This window comes from Theropithecus gelada, chromosome 1 (assembly GCF_003255815.1).
Source record: "Theropithecus gelada isolate Dixy chromosome 1, Tgel_1.0, whole genome shotgun sequence".
In the NCBI taxonomy this organism is placed as follows: domain Eukaryota; kingdom Metazoa; phylum Chordata; class Mammalia; order Primates; family Cercopithecidae; genus Theropithecus; species Theropithecus gelada.
The window spans coordinates 90,403,560-90,427,973 of record NC_037668.1 but is presented as its reverse complement, the minus strand read 5'-3'; the positions used below and the strand labels follow the sequence as shown (position 1 = coordinate 90,427,973).

At 35.8% G+C, this 24,414-nt stretch overlaps 1 protein-coding gene across 7 annotated transcripts in view; it reads left to right on the top strand.

Moving 5' to 3' along the window:
* Window positions 1–24,414, top strand: part of DOCK7 (dedicator of cytokinesis 7) — a 245,196-nt gene that overhangs the window by 71,466 nt on the left and 149,316 nt on the right. For all 7 annotated transcript variants that reach the window (XM_025373022.1, XM_025372964.1, XM_025372899.1 and 4 more), the window contains exons 12-14: window positions 6,376–6,518; window positions 11,133–11,226; window positions 12,265–12,427. In XM_025373022.1, coding sequence (XP_025228807.1) covers window positions 6,376–6,518; window positions 11,133–11,226; window positions 12,265–12,427 — 400 coding nt within the window. The remainder of the gene's footprint in view (window positions 1–6,375; window positions 6,519–11,132; window positions 11,227–12,264; window positions 12,428–24,414) is intronic.

Below are 24,414 nucleotides of genomic sequence, written 5' to 3'. Positions count from 1 at the left end.
ATTGGAGCATTTAGTCCATTTACATTTAAGGTTAAGATTGTTATGTGTGAACTTGATCCTGCCATTATGATATTAACTGGTTATTTTGCTCATTAGTTGATGCAGTTTCTTCCTAGCCTCGATGGTCTTTACATTTTGGCATGTTTTTGAGATGGCTGGTACCGGTTGTTCCTTTCCATGTTGAGTGCTTCCTTCAGGGTCTCTTGTAAGGCAGGCCTAGTGGTGACAAAATCTCTAAGCATTTGCTTATCTGTAAAGGATTTTATTTCTCCTTCACTTATGAAACTTAGTTTGGCTGGATATGAAATTCTGGGTTTAAAATTCTTTTCTTTAAGAATGTTGAATATTGGCCCCCACTCTCTTCTGGCTTGGAGAGTTTCTGCCGAGAGATCTGCTGTGAGTCTGATGGGCTTCCCTTTGTGGGTAACCCGACCTTTCTCTCTGGCTGCCCTTAAGATTTTTTCCTTCATTTCAACTTTGGTGAATCTGGCAATTATGTGTCTTGGAGTTGCTCTTCTCGAGGAGTATCTTTGTGGCGTTCTCTGTATTTCCTGGATTTGAATGTTGGCCTGCCCTACTAGGTTGGGAAAGTTCTCCTGGATGATATCCTGAAGAGTGTTTTCCAACTTGGTTCCATTTTCCCCCTCACTTTCAGGCACCCCAATCAGACGTAGATTTGGTCTTTTTACATAATCCCATACTTCTTGCAGGCTTTGTTCATTTCTTTTTCTTCTTTTTTCTTTTGGTTTCTCTTCTCGCTTCATTTCATTCATTTGATCCTCAATTGCTGATACTCTTTCTTCCAGTTGATCGAGTCGGTTACTGAAGCTTGTGCATTTGTCACGTATTTCTCGTGTCATGGTTTTCATCTCTTTCATTTCGTTTATGACCTTCTCTGCATTAATTAGTCTAGCCGTCAATTCTTCCACTTTTTTTTCAAGATTTTTAGTTTCTTTGCGCTGGGTACGTAATTCCTCCTTTAGCTCTGAGAAATTTGATGGACTGAAGCCTTCTTCTCTCATCTCGTCAAAGTCATTCTCCGTCCAGCTTTGATCCGTTGCTGGCGATGAGCTGCGCTCCTTTGCCGGGGGAGATGTGCTCTTATTTTTTGAATTTCCAGCTTTTCTGCCCTGCTTTTTCCCCATCTTTGTGGTTTTATCTGCCTCTGGTCTTTGATGATGGTGATGTACTGATGGGGTTTTGGTGTAGGTGTCCTTCCTGTTTGATAGTTTTCCTTCTAACAGTCAGGACCCTCAGCTGTAGGTCTGTTGGAGATTGCTTGAGGTCCACTCCAGACCCTGTTTGCCTGGGTAACAGCAGCAGAGGCTGCAGAAGATAGACTATTTCTGAACAGCAAGTGTACCTGTCTGATTCTTGCTTTGGAAGCTTCCTCTCAGGGGTGTACTCCACCCTGTGAGGTGTGGGGTGTCAGACTGCCCCTAGTGGGGGATGTCTCCCAGTTAGGCTACTCAGGGGTCAGGGACCCGCTTGAGCAGGGAGTCTGTCCCTTCTCAGATCTCAACCTCCGTGTTGGGAGATCCACTGCTCTCTTCAAAGCTGTCAGACAGAGTCGTTTGCGTCTGCAGAGGTGTCTGCTGCTTTGTTATTGTTTTCTGTGCCCTGCCCCCAGAGGTGGAGTCTACAGAGACAGGCAGGTTTCCTTGAGCTGCTGTGAGCTCCACCCAGTTCGAGCTTCCCAGCAGCTTTGTTTACCTAGTTAAGCCTCAGCAATGGCGGGCGCCCCTCCCCCAGCCTCGCTGCTGCCTTGCCGGTAGATCACAGACTGCTGTAATAGCAATGAGGGAGGCTCCGTGGGTGTGGGACCCTCCCGGCCAGGTGTGGGATATGATCTCCTGGTGTGCCTGATTGCTCAAAGCGCAGTATTGGGGTGGGAGTTACCCGATTCTCCAGGTGTTGTGTGTCTCAGTTCCCCTGGCTAGGAAAAGGGATTCCCTTCCCCCTTGCGCTTCTCAGGTGAGGCAATGCCTCGCCCTGCTTCAGCTCTCGCTGGTCGGGCTGCAGCAGCTGACCAGTACCGATCGTCCGGCACTCCCCAGTGAGATGAACCCAGTACCTCAGTTGAAAATGCCGAAATCACCGGTCTTCTGTGTCGCTGGCGCTGGGAGTTGAAGACTGGAGCTGCTCCTATTCGGCCATCTTGCTCCGCCCCTCGCCTCACTTATTTCAATATGTGTTTTTTTCTTAGGTATGTAGACATATAGCTACGAGTGAAATTTCTGGGTCATATGATAATTCTGTGCTTAATCTTTTGAAGGACTGCCACACTGTTTTCCAATTTGGCTGCACCTTCAAAAATTCCACTAGCATTCCACTAATGTATGAAGGTTCCAGTTTTGCCATATCTTTACCAATATAACATATTATCTGCTCTTTGATTATCGTCATTCTGGTGCAAGTGAAGTGGTACTCATTGTAGTTTGGATTTACCTTTTCTTCATCACTAGCTATATTAAGCATCGTTTGTGTGTATTGGCTATTTGTGTATCTTTCTTGGAAAAATAGGTATTTTTAACCTTTGCTCTGTTTTTAATGGCTTTTGGTCTTTTTATTATTTATGAATAGTTAATGCCTATTTTTTAAATGGGGTTTTAACCTTCTTGGCATTGAGTTGTAGGAGTTCTTTATATGTTCAGGATGAAAATTCCTTACCTAATACATGATAGCAAATATTTTCTCCTAGTCTGTGAGTTCACTTTTCTTGATGGTATTGTTTGTAGCACAGAAGTTTTAAATTTTGATGAAGTTACATTTTTCTATTTTTTTCTTTTGTCACTGTGCTTTTGGTGTTTTATCTAAGAAACCATTATGAAATACGAATCAAAATTTACTTGTATGTATTCTTGTAAGAGTTTTATAGTTTAAGCTGTTACATTTAGGTTTCTAATAATCCATTTTGAGTTAATATTTGTATATTATGAGGTAGGTGTCCAGTTTCATTTTTTTATGTGGATATCCAGTTGTTTCAGCACCATTTATTAAAAAGGCTATTCTTTCCCCATTGAATTGTCTTAGATCCCTTATTGAAAGTCAATTGACCATTCATGTGGGGTTTATTTCTGGACTCTCAATTCCATTCCATTGATATATTTGCCAATGCTGTACCACAGGGGTTCCTAACCCCCAGGTGGCAGACAGGTACCTGTGTGTGGCCTCTTAGGATCCGGGCCGTAGAGCAATAGGTGAGCAGCGGCTGAGCGAGCATTATCGCCTGAGCTCTGCCTCCTCTCAGATCAGCAGTGGCATTAGATTCTGTTAGGAATGTGAACCCTATTGTGAACTGTACATGCAAGGGATCTAGGTTACGTGCACCTTATGGGACTCTAATGATAAATGTAATGTGCTTGAATCATCCTGAAATGATCCCCCTACCCCCATGTGTGGAAAAATTTTCTTCCGTGAAACCAGTCTTTGGTGCCAGAAAGGTTGGGGACTGCTGCTATACCGAATTACTTTACCTTTGAAGTAAGTGTTGAAATTGGAAAGAGTGGGTCTTCCAACTTTTATCCTGTTTCAAGATTTGTTTTGAAAATTTTGGGTTTCTTTTATTTTATTTTATTTTTGAGATGGAGTCTTGCTCTGTCGCCCAGGCTGGAGTGCAGTGGCCGGATCTCAGCTCACTGCAAGCTCCGCCTCCCGGGTTTACGCCATTCTCCTGCCTCAGCCTCCCATGTAGCTGGGACTACAGGTGCCTGCCACCTCGCCCGGCTAGTTTTTTGTATTTTTTAGTAGAGACGGGGTTTCACCGTGTTAGCCAGGATGGTCTCTATCTCCTGACCTCGTGATCCGCCCGTCTCGGCCTCCCAAAGTGCTGGGATTACAGATTTGAGCCACCGCGCCCAGCCAGGTTTCTTTTATTTTTATATAAATTTAGGACCAGCTGTTAGTTTGTGCACAAAGGCATCTGGGATTTTGATAGGGTTGACTTTGAATCTCTTAAGTCAATTTATAGATTGTTGCCATTTTAACAATTTTAAATCTTTGAATCTATGAACATGAAATTTTTTCATTTATTTAAATCTTTTTCATTTTTTTCAGTGTTGTGTCATTTTCAGTGTACAAGTCCTTCTCGTTAAATTTATACCCTAGTATTTTATCGTTTCTTGATAATATTTTAAATGGAATTGTTTTCTTAATTCTGTCTTCAGAATGTCCATTTCTAGTGTATAGAAATAAAATTGACTTTTGTATATTGATCTTGTACTCTGAAACCTTTTTGAATTTGTTTACTAAATTCCAATTGTTATTGTTCATTTTTTTCCCCAGATTTTTTAGGATTTTCTGTATACAAAATCATGTCATCTGCAAATAAAAAGAGTTTCACTTTTCTTTTTCAGTCTGGGTACCTTTTATTTCTTTTTCTTTTCTGTCTTTATTAGAACCTCTTCTGCAATGTTTTAGAAATGACAAGAGTAGATATCCTTGTCTCATTCTTGACTTTAGGGAAAATGCATTCAGTCTTTCACCATCAAGTATGATATTTGCTGTTGGCTTTTCATAGATGTATTTTGGTAGATTGAGGAGATTCTCTTCTATTCCTAATTTTTAAAAGTGTTTTTATCATGAAAGTCTCTTAGATTTTGTAAAATACTTTTTCTTCCTCTATTAAAATTATTTGTCCTGTATCCTTTTAATATGGTGTTCCATCAAATGATGTGGTTTTTGGATGTTAAATTAACCTTAAATTCCTGGGAAAAGTCTTGCTTGGTCATGGCATGTAATCTTTTTTATGTGTTGTTGGAGTCTGTTTGCTAGTATTTTGTTTAGGATTTTTGCATCTATATTCATAAGGTGTATTAGTCTGTAGTTTTTCTTTCTTTTGATGCCTCTGTCTGGTTTTGGTATCAGGGTAATACTGGCCTCATAGAATGAGTTGTGAAGTGTTCCTTCCGTTTTTTTGGAAGAGTTTTTGAAGGATTGGTATTAATTCTTTGAAAGTTTGGAAGAATTCACCAGTGAACCTGTCATGGCCTGGTCTTTTCTTTGTGGTAAGTTTTTTCATTACTAATTCGATCTCTTTACTTGTTTTGGGTCTATTCATATTTTCTTTCATCTTGAGTCAGTTTTAGTATAAATGCTTTGTATCTTTCTAGAAATTTGTCCGTTTCATCAAAGTTATCTAGTTGGTAGCTAATCTAAGTGTTGGCCTACAGTTGTTCATAGTATTGCTGTATATTCCTTTATTCCTTTTACTCCGTAAAGTCAGTAAATGATATCTCTGATTTCATTCCTGATTTTAGTAATTTGAGTCTTCTTTTTTTTTTTTTTTTTTTGTTCATCATTTTAGCGAAAGATTTGTCAGGTTTATCTTTTTGAAGAAACAGTTTTTGGTTTAATTGATTTTTCTTTGTGGTTTTTATAGTTTCTATTTTCCTTATTTCCACTCTGTGGTTGTCTCTTTTGTAGCCTTCTGCTGGCTTCGGATTTAGTTTCTCTTCTTTTGAGGTTTGTTGAAGTCTGAGGTTATATTACTGATTTGAGATAGTTATTTTTAAAATAGACATTAATAGCTGTAAATCCTCCCCCCAGCACTGCTTTGGTATGTTGTTTTTGCATTTTCATACCTCTTAAATACTTTCTAATTTCTGTTATTCCTTTTTCCATTAGCTATTTTTTAAATGTGCTATTATACTTACACACATTTGTGAATCCCCCAAATTTTCTTCTGTTATTGATTTATAGTTTAATTCTTCTGTTGTTGGAGAACGTATTTTGTATGATTTTAATCTCTTTGACTGTATTGTATCTTGTTTTATGGCTTAGTATATAGACTGTTTTATAGAATATTCTTTAAGTGCTTGAGAAGAATGTGTATTCTGCTCTTGCTTAGTGTAGTGTAGTGTAGTGTAGAGTAAATGTCCATTAGGTCTAGTTTGTTTATAGTTTTGTGCAAGTATTCTATTTCCTTTTTAATCTTCAGTCTAGTTCTACTGGTTTTAAAAAATAGGATGATCTTGCAAGTACTTTGAATACAAGTTATCTTACAATTTTCTTTCAAACCAAAGAGCTAAGACTGAGGGACGATTAATGATGACTAAAATTTCCCTTGTGGTAAATATTTTATAGTAAATACATACTTCCTCTATAGCTGCTCTTCATGGCTCATCATTGGTCATGCCCATAGATCTTTGCATGTTAGAAGCTTATTTTTACATTTGTGATGTTATAAAAAGACAACCAGAAGATTTAGGTACTTTGTTACTAATCTCTCCAAAAGCAAATTCTCCTACTATGCTTGATATGTTGGGTGGGTAATTTTCAATTTAATAGATTCTTCCTTGTGTTTGGAAAGCTACTTTAAAACAAAATTTAAATTTTGTGAAAATGAATATTTTTTTGTTTTTAATTCTTTTGTAGAACGAAAAGGGTCTTGGTCAGAGAGGAGGAATTCTAGTATTGTTGGCAGACGATCACTTGAAAGGACGACAAGTGGAGATGATGCTTGTAACTTGACGAGCTTTCGACCAGCTACTCTCACAGTGACAAACTTTTTTAAGCAGGTATTGTTCTGTCATGTAGGAATTTTGGGGAGATGTTTGTGCATGATTTTTTTTTAGTTTCAGAAAGGTAGTAATTGTACTGTACATGTATGTGAGGGTGATTCCAGGAAACTTAAAAACTTTAAAAATAATAAAAGCAACTGTAAGAATGAGAAATGATTTATATTGTTCCTATTATTTTAGCATTATATTTATTTAAATGTTGAAATGTTGGCCATGACTAATAATGCATCAAAATCCATCTTTCATATTTGTATCCTGTTTTTTTTTGCGACGGAGTCTCGCTGTGTTGCCCAAACTGGATTACAGTGGCACGATCTCAGCTCACTGCAACCTCCGCCCCCCGGGTTCAAGCAGTTCTCCCTGCCTCAGCCTCCTGAGTAGCTGGAATTACAGGTGCCCACCATTCCCAACTAATTTTTTATTTTTTATTAGAGACAGGGTTATGCCATGTTGGCCAGGCTGTTCTTGAACTCCTGACCTCAGGCGATCCGCCTGCCTTGGCCTCCCAAAGTGCTGGGATTACAGGCGTGAGCCACCATATCCAGCCTGTATCCGGTTTCCAAATTGTTAATAGTGTGACTTTTCTTAAACATTGGTTGTTTATGAATTTTCTTTATGAGAATGAGTCTGTGACCTGCATGTCTTCCCCACAATTTCTGGCCTAAACTACCGTATTCATAATATATGAAATAAAACTTTCAGGCCCTAGTAGTGCATTTTGTACTAAAGTGAGGTCAGGGTTGTTTTTAGAGGTTAATGTATAGATCCAAGATGTTCTCTATCAAAGATGTTTTTACTCTTTGCAAACCTGTTCCCTTACACTTTTAACCATGAATCAAATCTGTGTTTTTCCAGTGCCAGTCATGATTCTTAATGATAATGAAAATCGGCTTAGTAGATAACACCCAGGTTAAAAAAGAAAATAAAACATGAGTAGAATAGAAAAAATAGTGCATTGCATGTAGTAAGGTTAAATATTACTTAAGGGAGTCGTTTCCCCCCTCCCCCTTTTGTATGAGCATATACGTGTGTATATGTATGTCCTAGATTTTGATGTAAAATGGATTCTGTGTCATGAATTAAGATCAGAAAATTTTGAAAGTCTTTGTTGTAAGTGACTAGGTGACTAGAACCATATAGGAATGGGGAGAAAATTTGTATTCACGTAACAAACTGGAGTAGTATGTGATTTGGAGTGGATTAAGGGAAAATGCTAATAGTTCCTTCAAAATTCCTTTTTCTGAGATGTTATTCTGAGTAAGAAGAGGAAATCCTGGCTTACTGATATCTCATAACTTGAGAGGGCAAGAATCGAGGGTAGACCTCAATTGAATGGAACTCAAAAAGACAGGTAGCAATCTACTTGAAGTCCCATTCACTGTTACATATCAGTAGTATTCACAGGCAGCTGCTCTGAGAAACTCAGGAAAAAAAGCCAGTGATAAATGTCTCAAATGGTATTGGTCTTTTTATTATGGACAGTAATAAAAGAGAGTCTAGAGAAGACTACACTTGCATAAAGTGATAGACCAGATATAGCTATGGAAATGGGGCAGTAGATTTGCTACAGTGACACAACCTTGCAGGTATGTTACTTCCCCCTCTTTCTACTTCTTCAGCTACTATACTACTTCTGCTGGTATTTCCTTCCACAGCTTTCTTTTCATTTCTTTAGCCTGTTATTTATCAATAAATTGGTATTGTAAGCTTAAATCAATAAGCCATCCACCCCCTGTCTATTTATCCAACAAGTATTTTTTGAGCATTCATCACTATGTTCTGGATGCTGTTTTGAATACTGTTACTATAACTGTGAAGTAGCACAAAATGATTGTGAAAACTTAAAAATAAATGATTGCTGGAAACATGGAGCAGTGGAAAATGTTTACAGTACAGAAACTGTTTAATACAGTTCTGTATTAAAAATGTTTAACCATGAGCATATACTATTTTTGTAAATATTTTTAAGTAGCTAGAAAATTATGCATCAGGCAAATGCAAATTAAGTTAAAAAAAGAGATTACCATTTTAATTAAGTAGAATTCAAGGCATAGATTTTTCCCTAAATGAGACACAGAAGGCAATTTTTCCTTTTTCATTTATGAGAGATTACTGTCTACAGTAGGGATATAGTAATCATTAGTGTTTACGTACAGATTTAAAATGTGTTGGCCAGGCATGCTGGCTCATGCCCGTAATTCCAGCCCTTTAGGAGGCCAAGGCTGGAGGGTCGCTTGAGCCCAGGAGTTTGAGGCCAGCCTGGGCAACATGGTGAGACCTTGTTTCTATAAAAATGAAAAATATTAGCTGGGCGTATTGGCGCATACCTGTAGTTCCAGCTACTTGGGAGGCTAAGAAGGAAGACTTTCTTGAGCCCAGGAGGTTGAGGCTGCAGTGAGCAATTATAATGCCACTGCATTACAGTCTGGGTGACAAAGTGAAGTCTTGTCTCAAAATAAATAAATAAATAAAATGTGTGAAGTCAAAATTATTAGAAACACATAGATATTTAAAAGCAAAAACCCACACAATAGTTTTGAATACATTTGTTCTATTTGTTGACAGATATGTAAGTTATCTATTTTTTTCAGTGGTACAGGACAATAAACAACTAATGTAGAGGAAAGGGTATCAGTGAGACTGCTCCAGTGAACTAGGCTCAATCACAAGTTTGGAGGTTGGCTGAGATCAGCTAATATAGGCTGACTTCTACTGGGAAGATAGAAATGACTCGACTCTTTGACATGTCTCTCAAATTCTACCCTCATCTCCTAGCAGGCTAGCTTGGTCATGTTCTCATAGCTGTGACAAAAGTTCAAGAGAGAGAGCAAACTAAATTGTGCAAATGTTTTTCAAGCCTCTGTTTGCATCATGTTTGCTTATTGGCAAAGCAAGGCATTTGGCCAAGCCTAGGGAGGGAATTGTGCTTCACTCACCAAAAAGGCATGGAAACAGGGAGTAAAGAATGGAGACCAGTAATATAATTTAAGTACCAAAAGAGAAAATATAATTTAATGGGCGAAATAGAATAATGAAGACTAGAGATAATCTGAGTATATTATGAATAAGGACCATTTAAAGATCTATATTAATTTCATGTGTTGGCACCTTGGTCTAAAAAAAATTTGTATTATTTCTGTATGCACAAGGAAAGAATATACTTTTTCGTCAACTGATGGAACATTTACAATAATTAGTTATATTGGGCCACTGAAGAAACCTTGTAAAGTCAAATTTTCTAACCATAACCCAGTAAAACTAAAAACTTTTAAAGTTATTAATAAAAAACTATAACCACTTAGAAATTAAAAATTATTTTTTCTAAATAATGGGATAAAAGAAGATCAATTCTATATCCTTGTTTAGAATATAATGATGAAAAACAAATGGGTTGTGGCTCAAGGTGAGTTAACAGTAATAAAGTAGCCTTAAATATATTCATTACCAAATAAGATAAAAGAACAATGTATGATATATGCATAAAACAATAAAATGTCAAAGCAGGAAGCTTGGATTAATCAAATCTAAAGACTGACTCTTCAATAAAATAATAAAAACCCTAGCTATTTTAATTGTAAGAAGAAAAAAAATTAACACTAAACTGAGCATTTGTGTTAATCAGCTATGGGCAATTTTTTTTTTTTTTTTTTTGAGGTCTCTTTTCATACTGGTTGAAGTCCTTTTGGAGTTTTCTTTCTGTCCTTAGTATCAGAATAGTTGTGATTTTCCTTAACAGTAGTTTTTTTCTCCTCCTTCTCCCCCTCCCTCCCTTATCTAATTCCTCCCTCCCTCTTTTTCCTCTCTCTTCCTCCTTTCTTCCTCCTTCTTCTTCACCTTAGCCAGTGCTGCAGATTTTGCATTGGAGAAATTTGTGATATAAAGTTGAAAACACAAATATGAACTCAAGAGTAATATATTTATGAGACTCAAGTATTTTTATATTAGTTTGCTTTTTGATTCTGTTTTATGTCTGTATTCTTATTTTGCTCTTCTCCTTTTCATCTATCTCTAACTTGTATTTGTTTTCTATATTTGAGAGTATTTTGTAATGCTTTATAAGCATGGATAATGGAATATAGATAAGAAAAAAGATAATGGTATTATTAAATCTTAGTAAAATTTGGAAGCATAAAAAAGGAAATAAACTGATATATTTATAATCATAATTATTTTAATTTTATTTTTAATTCTGACTACATTGTAGGCATAAGGGTATGCTTACTAACAAACTGTAAATTTATTTTTCATCTACTATATATATATATATATTTTTTTTTTTTTTGAGACAGAGTCTTGCTCCATCACCCCAGCTAGAGTGCAGTGACACGATCTTAGCTTACTGCAGTCTCTGTCTCCTGGGTTCAAGTGATTGTCCTGCCTCAGCCTCCCATGTAGCTGGAACTACAGACATGTGCCACCATGCCTGGCTAATTGTTTTTGTATTTTTAGTAGAGATGGAGTTTTACCATGTTGACCAGGCTGGTTTCGAACTCCTGACCTCAGATGATCTGCCTGCCTCGGCCTCCCAAAGTGCTAGGATTACAGATGTGAGCCACTGTGCCCAGTTATATTTGTTTTATCAAATACTTTTTCCTCTATCATTGACATCAGGAAGGAGACCGCTTAAGTGATGAAGATCTCTACAAATTCCTTGCTGATATGAGAAGGCCATCTTCTGTCTTACGGCGACTAAGACCTATTACAGGTATTTTAAAATGTTGAGTAGAAATGATTCCAGCTATTCTTATCACTAGTATGTTGTATTGCTTATAATTATGTATTCTTTTTTTTTTTTTAATTTATCTGGCTCAGACATTTTTCTATGCTCAATGCCTGTCAGTCTTCTTCACTTTATTAACTATCGTGTGATCTGACAGTTTGGATGCAGGATTCAACATCTTTGGTACTTTGAGTACAGTAGTCCCCACTTACCTGTTGTTTCACTTTCTTTAGTTTCAGTTACCTATAGTCAACCACAGTGTGAAAATATTAAGGTATTTGGAGAGAGGGAGAGAGAGAAAGAGACCACATTCATATAACATTTATTATAGTATATTGTTATAATTGCTGTGTTTTATTATGAGTTAGGGTTATTAATCTCTTACTTTGCCTAATTTATAAATTTAACTTTATTGTAGGCATGTATGTATAGGGAAAAACAGTATCTATAAGGTTGGGTACTCTCTGCAGTTTCAGGCATCCACTGGGGGTTGGATCTTAAAATATATCCCCAGCAGGTATTGGGGGGGAATTACTGTACTAAAGTGAGTGTGATTAATAATATCATGGCTTAAAATTATTTTCTAGAATGGTAATAGAATGGTAAATATTTTAAAAATAGATTTATATTGTGGTTGGAGCAAACCATTCCAGAGTAAAAATGTCTTGAAGTTTGCTAACTCAAAACTAAGTCATTTAACCTTTGAAATGACTTAGCTTGTTTGTATGCCAGATCCCTGTTTTTTTTTTTCTATTTTTGCTTCTTCCTTCCTTCATTCCCATTCATTTATTTAATAAGCATTTATTATTTTACATGCATTTATGTCTGATTCAGTAATTTTTAAGTTTGAGACTTTGGAAAATGAAATGATTTAGAGGTGTGAGATGATAATAATAGAAATTTGGTTTCTGTAATATTCTTCCCAGACTTCTTGCAAAAATAGGGTCTAAGTCCTTTCAAAAACATGTTTAACATGGAGTTTTAAAATTTTGTTTACATTGTTTTTTAATATATAATTTGCAGCTCAGCTCAAGATAGACATTTCTCCCGCACCTGAAAATCCCCATTATTGCCTAACTCCGGAGCTGCTTCAAGTGAAACTTTACCCTGACAGTAGAGTTAGACCTACCAGAGAAATCTTAGAGTTTCCTGCAAGGGATGTTTATGTTCCAAACACTACTTACAGGTAAGAGATTTTAATTTGGAGAATTCTGATAGAAGATACTGTATATTCTAAAATACTAAAGTATAACAAAAATAAAACTCTCCAAAAATCTTAAGTAGTTTTGTTACTTAACTCTATCTCTTACTGCACAATTTTATTAGTAGTTTTCACGTATTAAGGCTTTCTGTCTGTCAGGTATAATGTTAATTACCTTACATGCTTTATCTTTTTTAGTCTTATTTAATCCTCATTATTTGAGGTGAATTTTAGCTTTATTTTAGAGGCAGGTAAACCGAGGGTTAGAAAGGTTAAACATTTTGCTGAGCATCACGCCTTAGCGTGGTGATGATGGGATTTGATTCCTGGGCTCTTAGGTTAAAACATTTGAACTCCTAATTACTATGTTTTCTCAAATGTTTTTAGTAGCAGAATCTAGCATTACACAAGAATCAAATTTATGTGCCTGCATTATGTTCTTTTTTTTTTTTTCTGAGACAGAGTCTTGCTCTGTCGCCCAGGCTGGAGTGCAGTGGCGTGATCTCAGCTCACTGCAAGCTCTGCCTCCCGGGTTCACGCCATTCTCCTGCCTCAGCCTCCTGAGTAGCTGGGACTACAGGCGCCCGCAACTGCGCCCGCAACCACGCCCGGCTAATTTTTTGTATTTTTAGTAGAGACGGAGTTTCACCGTGTTAGCCAGGATGGTCTCGATCTCCTGAGCTCGTGATCCGCCCGCCTCGGCCTCCCAAAGTGCTGGGATTACAGGTGTGAGCCACCGTGCCCGGCCTGCATTATGTTCTAATCAGTCAACAATATTTGTTGAGTATATACTATCTAGAGAATACTTGACATGAAGTTGTCAGATATAACTTTTCAGGCTGAACATTAGGTAACTCTGGGGGTGCCATTTGCATGTACTCCTTATGAATGATATACCCTTTGCTTGTGAGTGCTGAGACCAGAACTTGACATGTCTGTTGGGATATTCAACAGGGCAGCTCAGGTATAAGATTCTAAAACAGAATTTTAGATTTCATCCTAGACTTCGCCATCCTGGTATATTTTTACCACCATTTACTGAGTTCCTGAGGACAAAATTTTTGGAATTATTATGATTTCTTTCCTTTCCTTACCCCTCACATTTATTTAGCTGACAAGTTAATAGGCTCTACGTTCAAAATGTATCCTGGTCTGTACTGCTTACTGCTTCCACCTTTTAAAACTTCTAGTCTGTCACCATCTAGATCAGCACTGCCAAACAGAAATATAATGGGAACCACATTTGCAATTTAAAACTTTGTAATTGCTACTTTAAAAAAAGAAACAGGTAAAGTTAATTTTAATCATATATGTCATCTAAACCAGTGTATCTAAAGTAGTATCATTTCAACATGTAATAAATGTTAAGAATTATTGAGATATTTTACTTCTTTTCTCTTCTGCTAACTTCAAAATCTGGTGTGTATTTTATACTTAAAACACATTTCAATTCAGATGAGCCACATTTCAAGTGCTTAATAACCTGAGGCTAAAGGCTACAATATTGGACAGCCTCTGATCTCGAATTTTGCTATCCTTTCTAATTTGGCTATCTCATTTCTACTTCTGTCTCAGTCACTTCTCAATATTACAGCCAGCCAGATAATTCTTTGAAAATTGTAAATCAAATCATTCATTCCTTTGTCTGAAATCTTCCAGTGTTTCTATTACAAGCAGAAAAAGAATGAATTTTTTCTAATAGTCTATAAGACACTGCATGATTTGGCTCCTTTTCTATGTGTTAGCGCTAAAACTCTCTGTAAAACTTCTTATAGTACAGTGAAATACATCAATAATCAACTATTTCCTCCCTTGCAGAGGAAGTTTTGTAGGCTTTTTAGGCTTACTGTACAATTGTCATCTTAGAGCCTATTTACTATTATCCTGGAAATTTTCTTTGCATTTTTTTTTTTTTTTTTGCAATAGAGTCCTTATTTTTCATATATTTTCCTTAGTTTACTCATTTCACTGAAAGGCTTTTGTATCTTTTGTATCTTTTTTTTTTTTTTGAGACGGAGTCTCGCTCTGTCACTCAGACTGGAGTGCAGTGGCGGGATCTCGGCTCACTGCAAGCTCCGCCTCTCGGGTTCATGCCATTCTCCTGCCTCAGCCTCCCGAGTAGCTGGGACTACAGGCGCCCGCCACCTCGCCCGGCTAGTTTTTTTTTTTCTTTTTTTTTTTGTATTTTTTAGTAGAGACGGGGTTTCACCATGTTAGCCAGGATGGTCTCGATCTCCTGACCTCGTGATCCGCCCATCTCGGCCTCCCAAAGTGCTGGGATTACAGGCTTGAGCCACCGCGCCCGGCCGATTTGTATCTTTCTTAAGTAGGATGTATGGGAGGTAAATTTTCTTTTATGTCTGACGTTATCTTTATTTTACCTTTACTCTCAAATTACTAGTTTTGCCGGGTATAAAATTATAAATTCTATGTCATTTTCTATCATAATTTTGAAAATATAACTACTGTCTTCTGGCTTTAAGTAGTGCCCTTGAGTAGTCCAATATTATACTGATTGCTAATGTTTTGTGTCTTATTTTTCCCTAAGACTTTTTGAATTACTTTCTTTATCATTGGTGTTCTGCGATTTCATATTGACATATTGATATGATGACATTTATTTAGTGCTTTATAGAATACAATTTCATTTAAATTAGTTTATTCAGTCTCATAGAAATCTTATACATTATGTAATTCTGGCAGTATTATTATCTCCACTTCTACACTGACAGAAGGCTGAATTAAGAGACTTATTTGGACTTGAACCCAAACCTTCTTATTTCATTTTCTGTGTTCTTCATCCTTTGGTATGGTAGGACATCTAGCATTCATAATTATATGTAATTTGAATAAAAATAAAATTTCTTACTGGTAGAGAATTGTTTGCTTTTTTTTAATTAAAACTAACCAGAACACCTTTATCTTACATTAGCCTCAAAATCTACACCATTATTTATATTTGCTTAATATTTTTTAATGTCTTACAATTGATGTAAGTGAAACACTTGATATAAATGGATTCTAGGGTATCATGTCTGTGAATTAATGGAAAATAGGGCCAATATAGATAATTTAGACATGTTACAGAACTTGAATGGGAATCGAGTAGCGCGCTCATACCACGTGAGAGGATACGTTGCCAAATAAGGTAGCACCTTGTTTTCTCTTAAGGATGTATCCAGTTTTAATGTAACATCCTCTTCTGGAGGAGATAAAAAGTTCATACATTGAATGATTTAAGGGGATTTTATAAATTATAAGTTAGTATGGTTTTGCTTTTTGAGTTTAATGGAAATTATGTAAACATGTATTAATGCTTGTTTAAGATCATTTGTTTATTTGGGTTTGCTTTTTGTTTTTAGGGTGGAATGCTTTATCACTTGAAGTGGTTAGTATTAGTAAGGCTAACTGATAGTCCAAAAACTATAATTAGTTTCTATTCTGGGAGTTAAATTTTTCAAGTATAAAAATGAATTATAGCATATTAATTTGAGAATGATGTTGAGAGATCATTTAATGTATCTCAGTGCCTTTAGTGTGGACTGTATCTAAACATTCTGTTAATTACAGAGTTAATACTCATTCCAGACATTATTAGTAAAAATAATATTGTAGGCAAGAAGCTTTAAAAAAAGGATTCATTAAATGTTTATAGAATAACAATTTTTCTCTCATGAGTGAGCAGTTTATTTCCAGAGAGTAATAGAACTTGCTAAGCTCATCATAAACATTAGAGTTACGCCTATTTAACATTTATTGAACATGAATACTGATTTAGGCTTTAATGTTTTTCATCAAAATGAATTGATTTCAAATTAGGGTCTTACATAACCTTATTCCTCCTTATGTACAGTTTATAAGGAACTTATATAAAATGCTTTAATCTGTTAACAGACATTGATGAAATGTGATATAGAATGTCAAGGGTACTAAGTTTCTTAGTTTATGGAAATGATCCTAGTGCTCTCTGTTAGTGGCATGTACCAGTGAGAGCTGTTGAAGCAAAAAGGATGCATTATTTTGTTTAAGAAAGAGATTAATAATTTTCTACTATAAGAGTGTCCTCAGCGAAGTAGAGAAAATTAGATACAACATGAAAATTCAGAAGTAGAATTGTGATTACTATACTTTGTTGACTTTTTTCCTGTTGTTACTTTTTTTGCCAAATAGTTTCTTTAAAAAAATATGATTATAAAGTTGACTATTCCCTTTTAAAAATAATCGATCTCCAAATTACATAAAGAAACAATTTTTGTGTTACTTGAAATGGTATGACTATATGTGTAGCTTATGAAAAATTGGGAGATGGGCTCTTGTAACCAATTTTTTGTAACCATGTTTCATTTTTAAGAATTACGATAAGTTCTCACTTAAAATTGTTAATAGGTTCTTGGAAACTAAGATATTAAGCTAAATGATGTGACAAAACCATTTTTTTTCTCATCAATGTTACAACAAAACAATGCTGAACAAAATGATATTCAAAAATCTGTTGCACATGGTCCTTAAAGTCCTTCTCTTAAAGTCACAGTTTCCAAGAACATTATCCAGTGTCACAGTATGTATGATATTAAGTGAGGACTTACTGTATTTAAAACTGAGGAATGATTTTTCCTTCCTTTAACATGGGTATAATAAAGGTACCTATATCTTAGAAATCTATGAGGATTAAATACATGTAAAGTACATGGCACAAAGTAATGCAGTACATATTAAATGCTCAATGGAAGTTGTTATTGTTTTTGGCTTGATTAGATTACATTTACTCATGCACTATACAACTTGAGAGAGATTGGTTTGAAAAGCATGAGGGTACTAGGCATTTGGGATATAATTGGATAAGAGAATTATTTTAAAAGGGAAGTTATCAGAGTCAATATTGCCCTGCTTTATATTATTACTTAAACCATCAATGTCCATGGGACCTTAAAACCAAATCATTAAAGGTTGTTTACTCTATTTGATGTTGTTAGAAAAACTTGGTCTCATGGACAGCTTATATGTTTAGGAACTGATAGTTTATTTTTTAAAAAAACCTTTAGCGTATCTAGAAAACCTAGCATAGATAGAAATAGTTTTGGATTGACAAAGAGGGATGTATGACAACCTCAGCAGCTAACAGCTAATATACAAATATCATCAACAATTTACAGACATTTCCATAAATATTTGCTAACTGAATGGTTGTGCTGGATCATGGTAATGATAATCTTTTAGTTCATTTGGATTCTTTTTGCCTTCTCAGGAATGTTTTAGGATAAGCCATAATTTCTGATAATACATACCAGTGGTCACTATACAAATATTTGTGTACACATTTTCCCAGTGAATAATGTTTAAAAAAGGAAGATAAAGTTGACACTAGGGCTCCTTTTAGTTTATATATGGCCATTATCTTATTAACTCTGATAGCAGCCTGCACAGAACCAATATGGTTATCCTTATTTTATAGATGACAAAGCTGAAGTTCCAGAGGGTTCAAATTTATATCTGAAAAAACTAGGAATTTAAGCATTGTTCATGTGTGTTTTAAGAAAATATTTGCATATTGTATTTAGTTTTAGTAAGAAACTTGAGAGGATTGTAAAGGGTCTCATAGGGAAAAAATAAACTGTCTGAATACAGGGGGAATGAATGGACATCATTGAAGCATTTGACTGAGTTGAGAAATCATAGGAAAGACAGCTGTATTCTGAAAGTGACACATTTCCTATACACCTTTCACTTCTCATTTTTATGTTCATTATCAGACAATTCAGAGAAAGCTGTCTAAAGGAGTATATATTAGTTTAATTTACTTTTATTATGTATACTTTTAAAAATGTTCTTTTGAAGATATTGAGTCTTCTTAAAGACTTAAATCTGTTATTTAAGTTATACCTGAAGTTAGAGATTTTCACCTTTAAATAACAAACTCTGTCGTTCCCCACGCCTCCCTACCCCCACACACAGCTGGTCAAATTTATTTGCATAGGGTTAACTGAAGAGGGACCTGATCTTTTCAAATTCTCTATAGGGGTAAATGAAGATACACAAATATATGGTAGTTTCTAACAATCAGAAAATGAATGACATGTTTCTTACTGCACCATACAAGTGGGGTTTACATCAAATTATTGCTTTATCAAGGAAGTACTTACCCTGTCACAGTATTTTAGAAAAAGTACTAGTGTAATTGTTAACATTAAGTAAACCAAATAAAGCTCTTTCTCAATGGTGAAAAAAATCTTTTATTGGATATTTGAAATCATCTGAAAGTTAGGTAATAGATTGTATGCAACGTTACTTGTGTTCCAAATTGTTACTTGATCACCACTGTTGTATTTGAGTTGTAATAGATCAAGGTACATTAATTGAGCAAATGCTTATGTGTTTTACTGACATTCAGTTTTTAAGAGATACATCCACAGAACACATGGTATTCTTGGCAGGATTGTTAGAGTTAGCGGCTTTTCCAATAATGGCCTTAGTTGTAATCACCTGTTGAATGTATGTTTTTCTACTTAGTATTTTTGAAAGACTGTATCTAGCAAACATGGTGTTACTAAGAATGTAAGAATAAATACAGTGGTTCAGACCTGGTAACTATCAGGGTGAGAAACAAAAGGATTTTGGTCTGTTAGGAATATGCCCATATATCTCTTAATAAATTTTAGTAAATCTATTTTCTGTGATCTAATCTGAATATAGTTTTAAACTTCTATTATGGAAAATTACAAAAGTAAAGAGAGCAAATTAGCACACCTACACCTAAAATTAATACACCTAAAAGTAAAGAGAACAGATTAATTTTTTTTAAATTTTATTTTACTTTAAGTTCAGGGATACAAGTGCAGAATGTGCAGGTTTGTTACATGGGTATACGTGTGCCATGTGGTTTGCTGTACCTGTACCTATCAATCCATCATCTAGGTTTTAAGCCCCACATGTATTAGCTATTTGTCCTGATGTTCTCCCTCCCCTCCCCGCCCCTCGCCCCCAACCCCCTGACTGGCCCCAGTCTGTGTTGTTCCTTTGCTTTGTCCATGTATTCTCGTTACAGAACGGGTTAATTAACTTGCATTGTCATTTTTGTTTTATCTGTTGCTTGTCCTGTCTTTTGTTTTGTTGGTAATATTTTTCAAGCAAAGCCTAGACATCATATCATTTCACTTGAAAATCCTTCAGTATGTATCTCTAACAGATAAGGACTTTTTTTGTGTTTGTGCTGGAATACAGTGGTGTGATCTTGACTCACTGCAACATCTGCCTCCCAGGTTCAAGCGATTTTCCTGCCTCAGCCTCCCAAGTAGCTGGGACTGCAGGTGCAAGCCACCACACCCAGCTAATTTTTTTTTTTTTTGTATTTTTAGTAGAGACAGGATTTCACTATGTTGGCCAGGCTGGTCTTGAACTCCTGACCTCAGGTGATCTGCCCGCCTCGGCCTACCAAAGTGCTGGGATTACAGGCGTGAATCACCATGCCCGTCCAGATAAGGACTTTTAAAAGTTAACCTCAATAACAAATGAAATGTTTTATGATCTCTTTAGAATTTCACTATCATTAGTTTATCTTGAGTAGTTGAATAAGCTTCTTAAATACTGATTAAATTTTTTTTCCTAAAATATTGTTTCAAGGAAGAGCTTGGCCAGTCAGAAATATGTGTATTATTGATGGTACGACATGAGAGCAATGTAATTCATGTTTCTTAAACTAGGTTATTACATGATAGTAGGTCCTTTGAACATGGGCTGCTAATTTTTTTGTGTGTACCATAGTACCTCGTGGTTGTCTTGTAAATCCTGGGATACCCTTTTTTGGAATATAGATTGAACATCCCAAATCTGAAAATCCAAAATCTTAAATGCTCCAAAATCCAAAACATTTCAAGTACCCATATCATACTCAAAGAAGATCTCATTGAAGCATTTTGGATTTTCAGATTTGAGGTGGCTCAACCGTGAGTATAATGCAAATATTCCAAAATCCAAAACAAATATGAAATTTGAAAGACTTCTGGTCTTAAGGATTTTGAATAAGGGATACTCAATCTGTAATGTTTAAATGTTTTTTAAATGCATAAAATATATAGAATAACAAAGGAAATCAGTTACATTGAATTAAAATTATCAAAATATTAAAGTTGTGATATATGTGTTTATTAATGAATTAAATAACATGATCGGGCTTCAGGTTCAAAAACTATTGTATTTTCTAAATAGTAATAAGCATCAGCAATATTTTGAGATGTCTGTAATAGTGATATAAAAATATGTATGTTTCGTATTAGTTCAACCATTGTGGAAGACAGTGTGGCGATTCCTCAAGGAACTAGAACTAGAAATACCATTTGACCCAGTCATCCCATTACTGGGTATATACTCAAAGGATTGTAAATCATTCTACTATGAAGACACATGCACACATATGTTTATTGCAGCACTATTCACAATAGCAAAGACTTGGAACCAACCCAAATGCCCATCAATGATAGACTGGATAAAGAAAATATGGCACATATACACTATGGAATACTATTCAGCCATAAAAAAGGATGAGTTCATGTCCTTTGCAGGGACATGGATGAAGCTGGAAACCATCATTCTCAGCAAATTAACACAGGAACAGAAAACCAAACACGACCTGTTCGCATAAGTGGGAGCTGAACAATGAGAACACATGTACACAGGGAGGGGAACGTCACACACTGGGACCTGTCGGGGTGGGATTAGGGGAGGGATAGCATTAGGAGAAATACTTAATGTAGATGATAGGTTGATGGGTGCAGCAAACCACCATAGCAGGTGTATACCTATGTAATAAAACTGCATGTTCTGCACATGTATCCCAGAACTTAAAGTATAATAATAATAAATGTATGTTTCTATTAATGACAGAATCTTATATACTGCTAATACTGCTGTGGTTGGTTTACTACATTCATAATTTAAGGAAGTATAAATTTCAGCTGAACGTTACTGAAAATTCAGGAACTTTTCTATTCAAGTGTATGGTCATCTGCTTTAGAAAGTATTGGTTTTTGGTTTTTTTTTAGAGTTTGTAGATGGCTCAAGCTACTGCCACATACTCTGCTATTTTGGTTTTGTCCTTGTTATACCACTCTGACTTTTATTCTATCTAATTGGTCCTAGTTTATTTTAACTATAAAAATTGAGTCGGCCAGGTGTGGGGGCTCACGCCTGTAATCCCAGCACTTTGGGAGACCGAGGAAGGCGGATCACAAGGTCAGGAGTTCGAGACCAGCCTGATCAACATGGTGAAACCCCATTGCTACTAAAAATACAAAAATTAGCCGGGCATGGTGGTGCACACCTGTAATCCCAGCTACTCAGGAGGCTGAGGCAGGAGAATCACTTGAACCCAGGAGACGGAGGCTGCGGTGAGCTGAGATCACTCTGCTCACTGTGCAGTGCCACTGCACTCCAGCCTGGGTGACAGAGCGAGACTCCATCTCGAAAAAAAAAAAAAAATTCTTGAGTCAAGAGCTCTATTTCTTAACATTTTAACATAGCCACCCAGAAATTTAGTTAGGGGCTTGCATCTGAAGGTGATGGAGTGTTATCTTAGATTGCAAAGGGAAGGAGTAAAGTTCCAGAAACAGATGCAAACTGTGAGAAGCGCAGTTTTGTTCTTCTGTCCTGAGGATTATAGTATGTTCAGTTAGGAAGCATTTGTAGGGATTATTTACTAAAGGAATGTGAACAATGATATGGAAGATCCTGTTTTTAAAAAGTGTATACATTTGTTTAGAACTTTATAGTTCATGAAGCTATTCAAATACAGTGTCTGGCTTGATGATTACAACCCCATGAAGTATTAATAGATGTGACAGGATTATTATTCCCATCTATTGGGTGAGGAAACTGAGGTTTGGCTGCGTATTTGAAGATAAATAGCTACAACCTTACATCTTCAAGGTTGTAATTTATTGCTCTTTCAAATTACATACCCAATCATTTTATTAGATGTATGACTTTTCTTAGGACTAAACATGAATTTAGAAAAAACAGCTTTTATGTTTTAGATAGAATCCTTAAGTTTATTTTATATTTCCTAAAATGTTATTAAAACCTCATTAAGGGTTGTAGTAGGGGATTGTTAGTGCTACTTTCATGACCTTGAACTGTGCACCAGTTAAGTAATTTTACCCTAGTTGATTTGCCATGAGGATACTTTGGACTTTGATAAAAGGGCCAATTGTTTGGTCACTTTCTTTTCATTTTTAAAACAGCTGTGTTGGATAATCACTCAGTAGTACATACATAAATGCAGTGTTTATGGCTATTAGTGATGGGGAAAAAATCACGAGGAAATTTGATTATCTTAGAACAGAAGGTAGAGTATATATGAGTACAAATTTGGAATACATTTTTTAAAGGAGGCAAATAGTAGATGCTCAATAAATATTGGTTAATGAATACCATTTCTAAAATTAATGAATGAGTTAATTGATGTTTATGAGTTATGCTATTAGGAAGTAAAGATACAAGCATGAAAATATGGTGATTCCAGGATGACACAGTGTATGTAAATAGATTACACTACACTAGGTTACCCCATAATGAGACACATGTGTAATTGGTTTCAGTAAAATTCATACTGGTTCAAAATAAACTCTTAATATAGGAGTTTTTCAGTAATTCACTAAAATCAAGTGAAACGACTATCTTTGATGCTTTTGGAGCTTTTAGTACTATTTTTCAGAATTTTTATTATGATAATTTGCCATATTTACTTCTCTGTATTTTCTCAGTAAGTGCCATTTGAGCGGTATGGACGATAATTCTGTATGGTTTCAGAGGAATGAGCTGCCATTTACTAGAATATTTGTGGAAGAATTGAGATATCTGCACCTTAAAATACGGCACAATCTGGCCAATCAGAAATGTGTGGGGAGACATTCTAGACAAATGGAATACATTAAGAAGGTGTGGAGGAAATGTTTAAAAGTAATTTTGATTAGAACAGAAGGTTTGTGTTGTGGAAAAAAATGGCTAAAGAGGCAATTTGGGGCCAGGTGATAGAGACTCTTGAATACCTGGAAGGATTTTGGATTTTGTTCCGAAGGCCTATACTCTTCTAATTGGCATGTGCATTCTTGTGAGGGCAGAACTATATGGGACATGCAAGTCCTCAGGATAAACATGACACATCTTCTAGGAGCATCACTTTTTAGAATACTTGGGGGAAAATAAATATTTTTATATGAAGATTTTTTTTGAGACAGAGTCTCACTGTGTTACCAAGGCTAGAATGCAGTGTTATGATCATGGTTCACTACAGGCTCGACTTCCTGGGCTCCAGCGATTCTCCTGCCTCAGCCTCCCAAGTAGTTGGGATTACAGGCACCTGCCACCGCACCCAGCTCATTTTTGTATTTTTTGTAGAGGTGGAGTTTTTCCACGTTGCACAGGCTGATCTTGGGACTCCTGGGTTCAAGCAGTATTCCCGCCCCAGCCTCCCAAAGTACTAGGATTACAGGTGAGCCACTGCAGACATGAAGATAGATTTATAAAGTATAAAACACAATTCACATGCAATTTTAAAGTAAAATTCTAAGATTTAAGCTAAGATCCAATAAGATTCTGAAAGAAATTTGTGCATATAGTAAGTTATTTTATCCTGTAACTCTAGAACCTAAAAGGATTTGTTTTCATTATCCTCTGCTCTTATACTTCTTCAGTAGATGAGCTTGAAAGACACAGGTCCAAGCAGTATGCAGCCATTACAAATTTCTTTTCAGAAGATTGACAGGGAGAGGGACATAAAATTAGGAGGAAAGAGGAGACTAATATAATCTAGCACTCAAGTTAAAGACAGACTTTGGGGAAGAAAGCTTATAAGATTAAGAGATGTTTCAAGAGAAGATTGTATTGAACTTGGTGGCTTATACAAAAGAAGTAGTTTATGAAGTTGAGTGAAAAGCTAGAGATGTCTTCCAGGTTTCAGGCTTCTGTGACTGGGAACATGC